The sequence below is a fragment of the Denticeps clupeoides genome, chromosome 10, assembly GCF_900700375.1.
Source record: "Denticeps clupeoides chromosome 10, fDenClu1.1, whole genome shotgun sequence".
Taxonomy (NCBI): Eukaryota; Metazoa; Chordata; class Actinopteri; order Clupeiformes; family Denticipitidae; genus Denticeps; species Denticeps clupeoides.
In genome coordinates, this window is record NC_041716.1 from 10,863,661 (window position 1) to 10,876,501 (window position 12,841).

The following is a 12,841-nucleotide window of genomic DNA, read 5'->3' on the forward strand; positions in this document are numbered from 1 at the left end:
CAAAAGTAAGATGAAGGACCACTGCAAGAAGAAATAACAATTCAAGGCTTCATTGTAAATTCAATTAGGCTTTATTAAAATCAGAAAATGTGGATTATGCAGAATAATACATAAAATCATAGATGATAACACACTGTTTATTTTTATGGTTAGTTTGCTTTTGTTTCTACGAACTTCAAATCTGTTATTGATTTTGTTAATACCAAACATTTTTGTTATTAAAATAAATATAATTTCTTTCGAGTATCTATATTATTAAATAGTCATCTGATCTATGCACTTTAGTGTTGCACTGCATGCTGACAAAACTGTTAAACATTATGAAATTTTCACTGATATCATGAACTGCCTGTAATAGAGAATAGCACCAGGTTTTGCGGTCCTGGCTTGTTTGATGTAACTAGAAAGTACAAGAAGGTATTAAACATACATAAAGTTTATGAAAATCTATGCAATTCAGTTCATTGCACTGAAATAATTTAACAATGGTAAAAAAAAAAAAAAAAAAAAAACATACAAGGTGCATTCATTGAAAATGTATGGTGTTATTTACAAATTATACAAACACATCTATGGTCACATTCACCAGGACAACATCCCCTTAGTTTTCAACATGACATGACATAGCAGGTCACTTAAAAAATGCCCTTTATCTCAATCAACAGAGATACTAGAAAGCACAGATGTCTGGGTTTAAATATTTGACAAACAGTAACTTTATCTTGTCCATGAGGATGAAAAAAAAATTGTTTACAAATGAAAAAAATCTATTATGACCAAAATGACTATGATGATTAAAATATATCTCTTTATGTTATAATTAAATGGTGAAGGTTGCATATGTTTCAGACCAAAAAGTGATGAAGAACAGTGTGGCAATAATGTAAAGTGATAATGAATTATTTGGGTTAGGCTTGTCAAAAGGAAACCTAATATTACACGTTAATTCCACAAATCTCCACATTTGTCACTCAAAAAATGAAAGAACAGTGAACTCACTACACAACGCAGTTCACCGCCTAAGTGCTGTAATTGGCCAACAAAATCCACAATGAAAAGACCAAGCCCCTCCTACTGGAAAACGGCAGCCACTGAGGAAACTGATATTCATAATATAGGGAATAAACGCTTGCATGTTTTTAACTTTGAATAAAATGTCACAGTCTACTGTAATGGAAACTTGGTGTTGATTTAAAAGCACAGGCAGAATAGATTTCATTAAAAAAGAAAAAAAACTACAACATTAAGAAGAATAACACATTAAAAAACAATAGCCTTATGTTATATAAACGTAAGAAAAAAAAAATTGTTTTACTGTATAATGTATACAGTTTAACATGCTACACATACAATAAGTCAGTTCCAAAACAGACCGAACTGACAAACCCACAATTATGCTGCTGTGAGGATAAATAATATAAGCATATTATGACATATTTGGGACAGTGTAAACAATAATATAAATTGATGATTCAAATAACACTAATAATACAGCTAGAAATGTATGTACTGTACCCTGACCTCCAAAAATCCAATAATAAATCCAATTATATATCAATTATTACTATATTATGCAGATATTAACTGCAAATAGTACCTCTTCCATCTCTGATTATTTGAAATGAAAGTGAAGTTTATATTAAGTTTATATTCAAATTTGCTCAGTAACATTGTCATGAAAAAAGCGAAATAAAAGTTGAAAAGCATGGGCCAGTAGTGCTCTTTACAAACCATTTCTTCAGACTAGAAATGTTTTACTGCCTGTGAACTATGAATGAGAATCTCAAATGCTTATGCGCAAGTGATGCTGCAAAGCAATATTTAAAGCAATATTTCACAGCTCCAGTATCGTGCCTGACTCTGGATGTTACTGTGCTGTAAATTTCACAGTATGACTCACAGGTAAAGGATCTCATTTTCATAAATCATCTCAATATCCTGATGCACAGCGTCAAAAAGACATATTATCACATCACTTTGCAATTATTTGCACAACAGAATACGTTTTCACCGTATGCAATGAAAATCAAACAATTCACTTCATCAATCTGTGTATTTATATAATAGCTACTCAGATGAGACCTGTAAGACACTAATATTTTTAATTAAAAGTAAAAAAAAAAAAAGAGATTAGCATAATGATGTAAAATGTTCCAGGCTAAAAGCAGCAGCCAATTATAAAAAGTTTCCAAAACAACTGTTCTGTAATGTTTAATAAGTGCTCCTTGTGCTGCCTGACTTCAATAGGACATTCCAAAAACGGCACACTCATATAAAAACGTCTCTGCTCTCCTCCTCTGTTTAAAACGGTATTGCATTTTGCAACTGATAAGCATATGAACACGTCTAAAGTCAAGCAAGTCCAGAGGTCCTTAGGAAGGTGTAAGAATGGGAATCTGTGCATCTGTGTAGAGAGGCAGACCTAACCAGTGAGACACAAACATACACACACACATATTTAAAGGTACTGGCTGTAGAAAGATTAAGATCCTACAATTTTGTCCAAAGACCCATAATGACAATCAATTTTTCTGATGGGGGAAAAAAAAAAAAAAAGCATCATGGATAATGCAGTCTATAGCATGCGACAATCAGATAATAAATCCAACAGAGGGCGTGGCCTCTAAGTGAGGTCAGATGAAAGAGTCTGTTGTTCCTGTTAATTTGGCCAGAAAAAGTCCAGCGAGCCACTAAAAATATATTTACAATTTTTTATTTTTTTTTAAATGGAAAAGACGACGCTGTAGGCAATTGTTAAATGAGATGTACATGTGGAGCCTTCTCCTCCATCCTATTGCACAGCAGATCAGCGCCGTCCCTCACTGCTGCACCTGAAACACGTTGATTTTGCTGGTGTTCTTTAGTGTCTGCCGGCGGTTGCAGAACCACACGCGCACCACCTCGCGGTCATAGTTGAGCTCCTTAGCGATCTCGGTGATCTCCTGACCCGTGGGCAGCGCATTCTTCTCAAAGTAGGCATTCAGAACTTCAATGGCCTGCGGCGTGAAACTGGTGCGGCGCTTTCGCTTCTTTGACGGTTCCCCGCCTACGAACTCCATCAGGTTCTGCTGACCCTTCTGGTTCCAAAGCTCAGCTTCCGCCAACCAACGTTCCAGAACTGGCTTCAACTTCTGGGCACTCTTGGGTGTGATATCCAGTTTCTCAAACCTGAACAAGTATGTGACAGATTCCAAATGAAGTGAAAGTGATTGTTTTTGTCATTTTGATACAGTGCCAGTACAGCACATGGTGCACATGAGTCCTCAGCATTTAACCCATCACCATGTGACCATTGGACAACCATGAAAGCCGCCTGTGCAGCAATATGTGGGGACGGTACTTTGCTCAAATTGACCTCAGTGGCACCTTTGTGTCATGGGAAACCACAAACTTTTGGGTACAAGTCCACTTCCTTAACCAGTTAATACGAAATGCTAATTTGTTGTACAGGTTAAGAAACAAACCAAGGCTTGTGTTAAACATGACTAGAGATAAAAATCTTCCTGAGGTTGAATTTCGTTTTGTTTCCTATTAAAGTCCATAATTTTAAAAACTGCTTTAAAAGTTTGCAATTTTAAGAAGGCAGCTCACCTGCAGATGGCAGACTGGCTGTAGGCAGGCCCCTCTGTGGCGGTCAGAGCCTGTCCAACTTGAGTTTGCGTAAGGCCCAGAGACAGTCGCCGGATCTTAAAGTTCTTGGCAAACTCGCGAATCTCCTCCAGATTTATGCCTTCCTCATTGGAGAGACACTGCTGAGGTTCTACACCACAGAATGAAGAACATGTGAGAGTTGATTAAGATAACTTCAACAAAGTCAGCAATTGGCAGTACATTCTAAAAGCAACATGCACTCTTCAGAAAACGTAAGAATAGGAATAAACACTCCTGAAAAATATGGTTTTAGCTGAGGGGACGTACTGCTGACAAGTTGGCTAACGGTGGGTGCCTCCCCACAACTGATTGAACCAGTGGTGGAGAGACTGGTGGCCGACTTCATCGTGGGTGTCTGCGAGGCCAGGACCACTGTGGACTGGGCCACTGTCACAACAGGACCCTATAGGAACCAATCATCAGCAACAATGAATTGTTCACAGCTTTTGTTTTACTGACCATGAAAATGACCAGGACTGATTTTTACCTGTGTGGCAGGTTTGGTGAGGGCCAGGGGCACCACGGGCTTGGGAAGCACAGACGTGGAGGTGGACACCTGTGTGGGTCCGTTGCCAATAGTCCCAATGATCTGGCCCTGGGTGTTCAACACCAACTGTGGGGACATGGCCTGAACCTGAAGGCCCTGAGTGGGCAAGGCTGGGGTGGTGGCACCACTTCCAAGAGCGGCAGGATTTACTAGAAGGGGTAAAGTCCCAATCACCTACAATTAACATAAAAGAAAAACAGACAAAATCACAAGACAAAAAAAATGGTCTGTTGCATATTTTCTGCGCATACTGAAAAATAACCACCTCAAAACAATGAGTCCGGCTGATGAGAATCTCTTGTCTGTGTGCAAGTGCAGAAACAATTTCATTTTATTACATTCCAGTTTTAAGAGAAGAAAATTAATTTAGAGTAAATTATTTTAAATAACTAGGGCGCAGTTCATGGTACATTATGGCTCCATACCCTACCCTTTGTTAAGTCTGTAGATCAGTGAACTAGCAAGGTCTTACTAATGTTAATTTGATAAATGTGTCAGTGAACATAAGAAATCCAAATGCCAATAGTCTTCTATTCAAAATAATAGATTACTACAGAGCCATATTCATAGATTAATCAAGTACTCTGAGAGTTAAAATGAATTAATGTTCTCTTTTAGTAAAGGACTATCCTTAAACGAGAAACTGACCCATTAAGATTCAAGATTGGTTTATTGTTAGTACATCAGTATACCGTTTCACACAGACCCCCCATAGTTCGATCATAAAAGAAAGAAAAAAAATGTATATACACACTAAACTAAACTATACCAACTAAAACACTATACAGATATCTCTATACAAGAAAAGTAAAACTTTTCTGCACAATAGACAACATCATGTAGGATGCTAGTAAGTGGATGGGTATTTCAAACAGGACACACAAGACGAGACAAGTGTGCAAAATTAGCAGAAATGTGCAAAAAGAGAGGATGTGCAAAATGGTGCATAATGCTGGAAGAGTATTGTTGTTGAGTTTATCTTTTTTTTGGTGACGGCAGTGCAGTGAGAGCTCTGACTGCTTGGGAGAAGATCGCTGGCTGCTTGGTGCTTGGTATAGTGGTTCTCTTGAAAATACAATGGCGAAGTGTATGTGCTTGCTTTCAGAACCAGGATTCTCTAGAGTCTTTAAAGATGTTAGATGTTTGTTTTGCCCATTCTGTTTCATTGTGGGAGCTTAACTCATAAAAACACAAGCCTGTGGTTGTGAGTTCCTTTTTTCTGTAATCACACCTCCCTGGAGTCGATTAAAGAAACCACAGTACGCTATAAATAAAAGATCAAGCAGTATGTGCAGCTTGATGTTACACTTTGAAATAGAACATGAAATAGCATTCAAAATAGTTTAACTCATTCATTCACCTGTCCCTGTGCATTGGTAATAACCTGACCAGTGAGTCCAGCCATGTTGGACATGGCGTTGGTGATGATGGGAGTTGTAGTCAAGGAACTGATGAACTGTGGCTGGGCACCAAGAGAGGCTCCACTGATCTGAGAACAGAAAGTAAAAAATGAGGAGCACATAGACTTTGTATTACTATCAACAGAGACCCACTACCAAAGCTGCACAATTCAACTGGAGAGCTAAATATAATTGTGTCCTTTTTATTAGCAATTTACTTTAAGCTTATATTGAAATAAATTACATTTTGTTTAATATATTATGTTTTATTATGGTTCATCCTTTTAACCGCAGTAATCTTTAAACCTCAAATCACATATTGAAATTCACAAGGCACAACATAAAGGGAATCATGAGAGTGATCAATTTAATGCTATTTAGTGTGCATCAGGTCTTCAGTAACCTCTCTAACTTAATGGGGCTCAAATGATTAATGTGAAACTGCAGCCTCAAAAGAGAACAGCGGAATGCTGAAAAAGTACAATTAGATAAATCTGAGGGGCAATTATATTATAGTATAAAATTATATAATGCCCCCTTTTGATGAAGGTTAATTTCGCACTCACTCTCACTCATTTCTACAAGTAGTAAAACACATTTTTTCTTACGAAGTGCTGACATTCAGTGCACAAATACTATAAAACTAAAAAATAAATTGAATATCACAATAATAATTCCAGCCCCATTGTCTCCAGGTAGCAGTCAATATACATGGCTCAGAAACATGATATGGCACTCATTAGCTCAAATAAAAAAAATTACTGATGTTCGTACAATGGCGGGGTTTATGGAGAGCCCAGTCTGGAGTGTTGCCACGGACACACTTGGCTCAGAAGCCCTGGGAGCAACGGCAGCAGCAACAGTAGGGGTTGCCGTTGACATTGCTACCTGCGCAGTAGTGGCTGAGGAGACGGATGGAGTCGCCAGGGCTGACTGAACAGCCGTCTGCACAGACTGCAGGGCGGCCGCCTGGGGTTGGAAGAGGGTCTGGGCGGGCGTGTGCAACTGCGGCTGGACCGTGTTTAGGACCGTGGAAGCTGGGAAAGAGGAGAACACAAAAGGTACTGGTGAAGCCCCTCGCAAACCCAGACGGCTAAGGTCGTCTCCATGGGCAGCCAATAACAAAGGCTACTGATTGGCCCGTTAGCCACAACAGAGCTGGCTAATCCTGAAACAGAATACTGTATCATTTAATCCACTCACAGAAGCTGCTTAGACTATGTCAGCATTGGCATTGCTGTTTGGGATCATTTGTAGAGAGTACCAGGAAAGCAAATACTTTATGTTTTCACACTGTTTGTCCTGATAGACCAATATATTACCACAAATAAACCAATAAAAACCTATACAAATGTGCAAACAATAGCTTCTAACAGAATTTTTAAAGACATCTGGACCGAAGGTGAGGTAACTTTCATCAAATTTAAGACCCTGCATTGAGGTAGTCAACTACATTTGTCCAAGGGCCAGTTTTTCTCAGCAGACTCAGTTGTTGACTACCTGCTAAAATACAATATTAATTGTATTTTATCTTAAGTAATATATTATTATTTGATTTATACATTTTCTTCCAAATTTCAGTTATTTTTAACTTTTGTCATTGCTAACAGACTCATATTACCTGTACTGCCACTGAGGGATGACTGTGATATTTTCTTATTTGTGAGTCATTTCCATGCGTGAACCCAGAGGTGCGCAGAACGCCATGACCGGTGTATTACTGACCGATTCATGGCTTGTTTCATTTGATAGAAAAAAAAAAACTATGAATGAAAAAATATAAATAAATATAAAAAACACGATTTCTTCACTCCTCACTAGTCTATTCCTGATTCAGTAATATAAGAAACTATTTTAATATAAGGAAAACTCCCACTCTCATTTACATTTACGGCATTTATCAGACGCCCTCCAGAGCGACTTACAATCAGTAGTTACAGGAACAGTCCCCCCCTGGAGCAACTTAGGGTTAAGTGTCTTGCTCAGGGACACAATGGTGGTAAGCGGGATTTGAACCTGGGTCTTCTGGTTCATAGGCGAGTGTCTTACCCACTAGGCTACTACCACCCACTCTCAGAACATGAGTACAGAATTTAGCCATCTAGCTCCATCGACGTCCCATCGGGAGGCAGAATGGAAAGCTATGGTAAAACTGCTAATTTACCTGAAAAAGCCCCCCCTGCCACAAGTGCAAAATTTTGGCAGTTATGTTAATTCCAATCTCATACACAAATTATTTAAAGTAAAAAAATGGGTCTACAGTATTTTTAAGACCTTTAAACTCTGGATTTAAGGATTACGAGTCATTTTTAAATTATATTTAAGGCCTGAATTTTGAAAATCCAATTTAAGACTTTTTAAGAATCCAAGGATACTATAGTTCTACCTTGCAAACCACTGAAGGGCAGTTTGAGGAGCCCCGCAGCTGGGCTGGCTGCAGCAAGGCCGGGTAGAGCGGCCACAGCAGCTGTGGTGAAGGTGAGGACCGCAAGACCCCCCTGCCCACCCACAGAACCAGCCATGCTAAGGGGAATGAGCAGGGGCTGTCCCAGAGAACCGGGTTGGGCAATCATCCCTGTCATTAGTGTGGCAAGACCTTCCTGCGTCAGGACCTATGGGGGAGAAAAAAAAAAAAAAAAAGGGGTGGGAGAATGGAAAAATGTTATGTAGGACATCTGAGACATAATAAAGATATAATGTATAGATAATACGTTATATAGTAATTTTTAATAGAGTATAATATATATTTTAGACAATATTTAAGGTTAAGCAGACTGTATTGTGATGGTGAACAGGAAGCAGTGCTTGTCTGACCTGTGGACAGGCCTGGACAGAAAAGGGCATGGGCGTCTGCATCTGGGGCAAGGACATGGTAACAGGCACAGATCCAGCTATAGTCTGTACAGCAGGGACTGCAGCTTCCTGGTCACGCAATGCTGCACAAGTACAGAAAAAAATCCATATGTAATAGAATTAAATTGCTGATAATGTGTCAGCAGTGGTAGAGTCAAATACATCCATTTGAATGACACATTCATTATACAAAAACGCCTGGTCACACAAGTGCACGATCGTTAAGTCAGCGGCAAGTACTAGAAAAATGGTCATATTCGAATGTGGTTCAGTGGAGCTCTCTAGTCTACAGAGTCTCACCTCCATCCCCCGCATCATGAGAGGGAATAGAGCCACCCTGAGCCCCTCCTTCAGCTGCTTCCGAGTTTAGGTTCCCCCCATCCTCTCCACCCGATTCACCCTTCAGGTCTGAGCCGGAAGATGTGACTGATGAATCAACTTCGACTTCAAGGACCCGAATCGTCTCATGGCCAGACATCACAATAACCTGTGTAGCAATGAGAGAGGAGAGAAGAGCTACCTCACTTCACTGTACAACCTTGGTTCTAGTTAACTGTTCTTCCAGATTCAGTGAAAATAACTAGGTATCTATACCAATAACTACAATTACAGTAGTTGTATGAAGGACGATCTCGTTCACCCAGAAGGATAAGCCCTGGTCCCCTGCCTATCAGCTGCTGAAACACAACATTCTCAATAATAATGCAAGGTAGTGGGTGGATGGCACAATTGGCTGTCAAAAATATACAACGCAAGAGAAAAGATGCAATCTGTGTGTCCATGTGGCAGTCTTCATTTCCAGTTGGATCCACACTGGCTGATGTAGTAATTCCACTGTGCCAGGAAGTTGACAAACAAAACAAAAAGGAAGGGAGTGGAATGATCCTATGTTCTACAATTTCCCAAAAAATAACGACACTGTCAGTAATGGAAGAGGCTCAGGCATTACTGCTGGTACCTGAACATTTACATTGGATGAAAAAAAAAAAAAAAAAAAAAAAAACATACAACAAAAACTTGCACCGTGCATCATTTATTTCCTTCTTTTCTTTGTGTGCATTATGATTTACAGCTGTGTATAATATGTATATAACTATTTTCTATCATTGAGACCAACTTTGAGAACAAAATTCAGCTTGTTCTAATTTTTGGTGACTGAAACAAGTACAATTGGTCCCATGAGATTTAAATAGGGCACTCAAAATTAACATGACAATTGTGCTCATAGCTTGTGACAACACGATTGAAAAACGTTACATATATTAATGCTATAAATGTTTAGGGGCCTAATATTGTTGATGCAAGACTCATGGTTACACCTTCTCTCAACGTCTCTCTGTCTATTAACGCTGTGATTTTCACCCAGGACTGCCTCCACAATGCTAAAGAAATGTGAAAGCGAAGGGGGAGCAAGAGAGGGAGAGCAGAAGATGCTGCACAATTCAGAGGAGGCGGACAGAGGATGCATACCTGGTCATCATGAGCAGAGAATTTCAAGGGGCAGGAACCTAATGGCTGAAAAAACACTTCTGCAGTCAGACAGTGAATGGCTAAGGAGAACAGAGAAGCCAGGCACACATTAGGGCACGATGAACCAAAAGAAATGAAATGGACACAAACACAAAAAAATAACAGACATGAGCACAGTGTACGACAACAGGAGTCAGCCCACAACCAGCTAAAGCAATGTTCACCCATGCAATCCTCCGGCACCTCAGTTCACACATGAGACATTGCTTGTGCTCGCTGATGAGGAATATTTAAGACAAATGGTCAAACAAGCATGAAGCAGCATGGCAATTAACAGAAATAATTTGTGCTTCAGCTCAGATGGAAGTCATGGTTAACGCTTCCAAAACAGGCAACAAGGGTGTGATGGTGGCAGTTGCAGTTGGGTAAAAGTTAGGTAAAAGGGGTGGAGGGGCATAAAGTCTTTCATTGCCTGCCTACCTGCTCATTGACAGTGAGAGGAGTATCATTAGCAGCAAGGTCCTCTGGATCCATAGTTCAGAGCTATAAGCGTTTAAGAAATCACAGGATTCGCATTCTTAGTGGGGAGACAAGTCCCCGGCCCACAGTATCACCTAAACAGACCAAAAAGAGTTTGAATGAAATGTACAGACAAAATCTGACACATCACATGCTTTTTAACAGTTCAGTCATAAAGCAGGGTGTCTTCTAGCGCTCTCTGAACATATCATCTGAAATTAATACAGGATTCTCCACCACAAGCCCCATGTGGGCCTAACTTTACTTTATTTAGCAGACGCTTTTATCCAAAGCTACTTACAAGAGGAAGACACCAGCAATTCTTGTTTGATTTCTATAGATTTAGAGTTTAGATTTAGAGTCAAAAAAAGAAAATGCTCAGAAATTTAGTTCTAGATGAAGGATTTTTTTTTTGTGCATGTGAGTGTGTAAGTGTTAGATTTGTCTGAAATACTTTTTGAATAAGTGGGTTAACCCAGGACTGCCTCCACAATGCGGGGCAGTCCTGGGTTACCCCATTATTCAATGCACATTTTTCCCAGAACACGTCTGCTTTTAACCATTACCCTTGGTGAGCAGTGGGCAGCCAGGACAGGCGCCGGGGAGCAGTGTGTGGGGATGGTGCTTTGCTCAGTGGCACTTTGGTGGATCAGGATTCAAACCGGCAACCTTCTGATTACGGGGCTGATGACATAAAGGGACAAATTCCAGATCCGGTGAAGCAGAATGCGTGGGACACACTTCTGTGTGTATGCATGACATGACTGTGTATGCCAATGTCATCAAAATAACGCATCAAGACATGCTGACGTGTAATTTTTGGTCTAAAACCCCTACTGACAGGGGCTTAGCTTTTGCCCCCTCCGTTATCAGCTCTCAGTAGCAACAAGTGGATGACTTGGCGGAACTAAATAAATCAGTGGGTTTCTTGTTGGTTACTGATCTTAAAAATGACCGATAATTTATGCACGCGTGAACGTGTATAAAAAGCTCCTGCTCCGACGTCTGTAATCCTCAGACTGGTCGTTTCGATGTTGCTTAAGAGGACGAAGTTCGATTTGCAGAATTTAAAAGTTGCTTTTGCAAAAAAAAAAAAAAAAAAAAGCAAGCCCCACTGTCACCCGCAGCCGGCGCGACGCGGGCATGAGGCCGGTAAGGGATCCACTCGCTTCGCCCGATCTATTTCGGCGGCTGCCAAAAAACAATGGGGCATTATGCAAGCGCCGTGCGCGGAGGAAACGGGTCCCTCCCGCGGTCATAAAGCGGCCCAGTGCGCGGGGCCTCGACTGCGCCCGTTCCGACGCGAACCCGTCCGCAAAAAGCCGCCGGATTTCTGTCAAAAAAAAAAAAAAACTTCGGCAGGTGCTGGTGCCGCCGCCGCCGCCCACCCCGCCCCGACTCCGGGTCCAATAAAAGTCGCCCCCCGCGGCCGCCTCCGGACGTTTCCAGCGCCGCGCCGCGCCTGGGGGACAGCGACTCACGCGTCTCCCGTCCGTCATAAATATATAAATTATGCTAATTACGAGCATTGCATATTAACCTAAAAACTCATTTCCTCTCGCCGGCGTCCCCCGCGGCACACATGGCCGTGCGCAAGGAAGAATGGGGGGGGACGACGAAAAAAAAAAAAAAAAAAGAACAAAAAAAAGAACAATTGAACTGCAACTCACCTGCGTAGAATCCCGCAGATTTTTTTTTTTTAAGCCACCCGGCGGCGTCCCCTCAGTTAGTTTCGGACGCGCATAATTAAAAATTCACCTCACAGCGTCCAGACGGGCGCTATGGCTGCACACAATGGAGGCATTTGCATTGATAAGGAGGGTCGACGGCGCACGGAAACCTCCTCTCTTCCTTCACATTTAATCTTCGCCCCTTTTTCCACCCCCCCCAGCCGCGCCGCGGCGCGTAAACCGCCACAAAGTAGCAGAAAATTAATAGAAAATTAGCCGTTCGCACTACGTCATGAACATAATTTATGCAGCTCGAGTCTTGTGTTGTGTTGGCTCGACTTGAGGGGGAAAGATGGCCGCCTTAAAGTGAACGCGCACGATTTTTTTAATTTTTTTTTTTTTTTTTTTTTTTTTTTTTTTACAAAGCAGATGGACGCGTATTTCCGGCCACACAATTCATTCTGTGCCACGAAAGATCAATTTTGTCACGAGGGGGTCAACAGGAAGGTGACGCGTTTTGCATGAAGTCAGCACAGAAATCAAAGACTAGCGTTCTTTTTTGCGCACTAAATTGCCACGGGCGCTTGCCATTTTGAGGACGGGAGGCTGGGTGTATCTGTACTGTATGAAGGACGGACAAAATGACATTATGTCAAGGATTAGGTTCAATTTTGACCATAAAGTGACATTTTGTCAATGACAGAAAGTCGTTTCGCCCACTAAGTACATTT

The 12,841-nt window shown here is 41.0% G+C and overlaps 1 protein-coding gene across 9 annotated transcripts; it reads right to left on the minus strand.

Moving 5' to 3' along the window:
• Positions 1-48: 48 nt before the first annotated feature.
• On the minus strand, positions 49-12,454 carry pou6f1 (POU class 6 homeobox 1). Of its 9 annotated transcripts, none has more exons than XM_028994861.1 (12): positions 12,111-12,454; positions 10,402-10,535; positions 9,922-9,966; positions 8,752-8,938; positions 8,413-8,534; positions 7,985-8,210; positions 6,373-6,635; positions 5,559-5,687; positions 4,139-4,372; positions 3,919-4,054; positions 3,592-3,760; positions 49-3,168 (listed from the first exon to the last, which is right to left on the minus strand). In XM_028994861.1, exons 2-12 carry the CDS (start codon positions 10,453-10,455, stop codon positions 2,820-2,822), a joined length of 1,914 nt encoding a protein of 637 aa, XP_028850694.1. In that variant the 5' UTR covers positions 10,456-10,535; positions 12,111-12,454; the 3' UTR covers positions 49-2,819. The 9 variants fall into 9 exon arrangements, with proteins under 9 accessions (XP_028850694.1, XP_028850695.1, XP_028850697.1 ...); XM_028994862.1 differs by lacking the exon at positions 12,111-12,454 and adding an exon at positions 11,007-11,064; XM_028994864.1 differs by lacking the exon at positions 9,922-9,966.
• Positions 12,455-12,841: the final 387 nt, after the last annotated feature.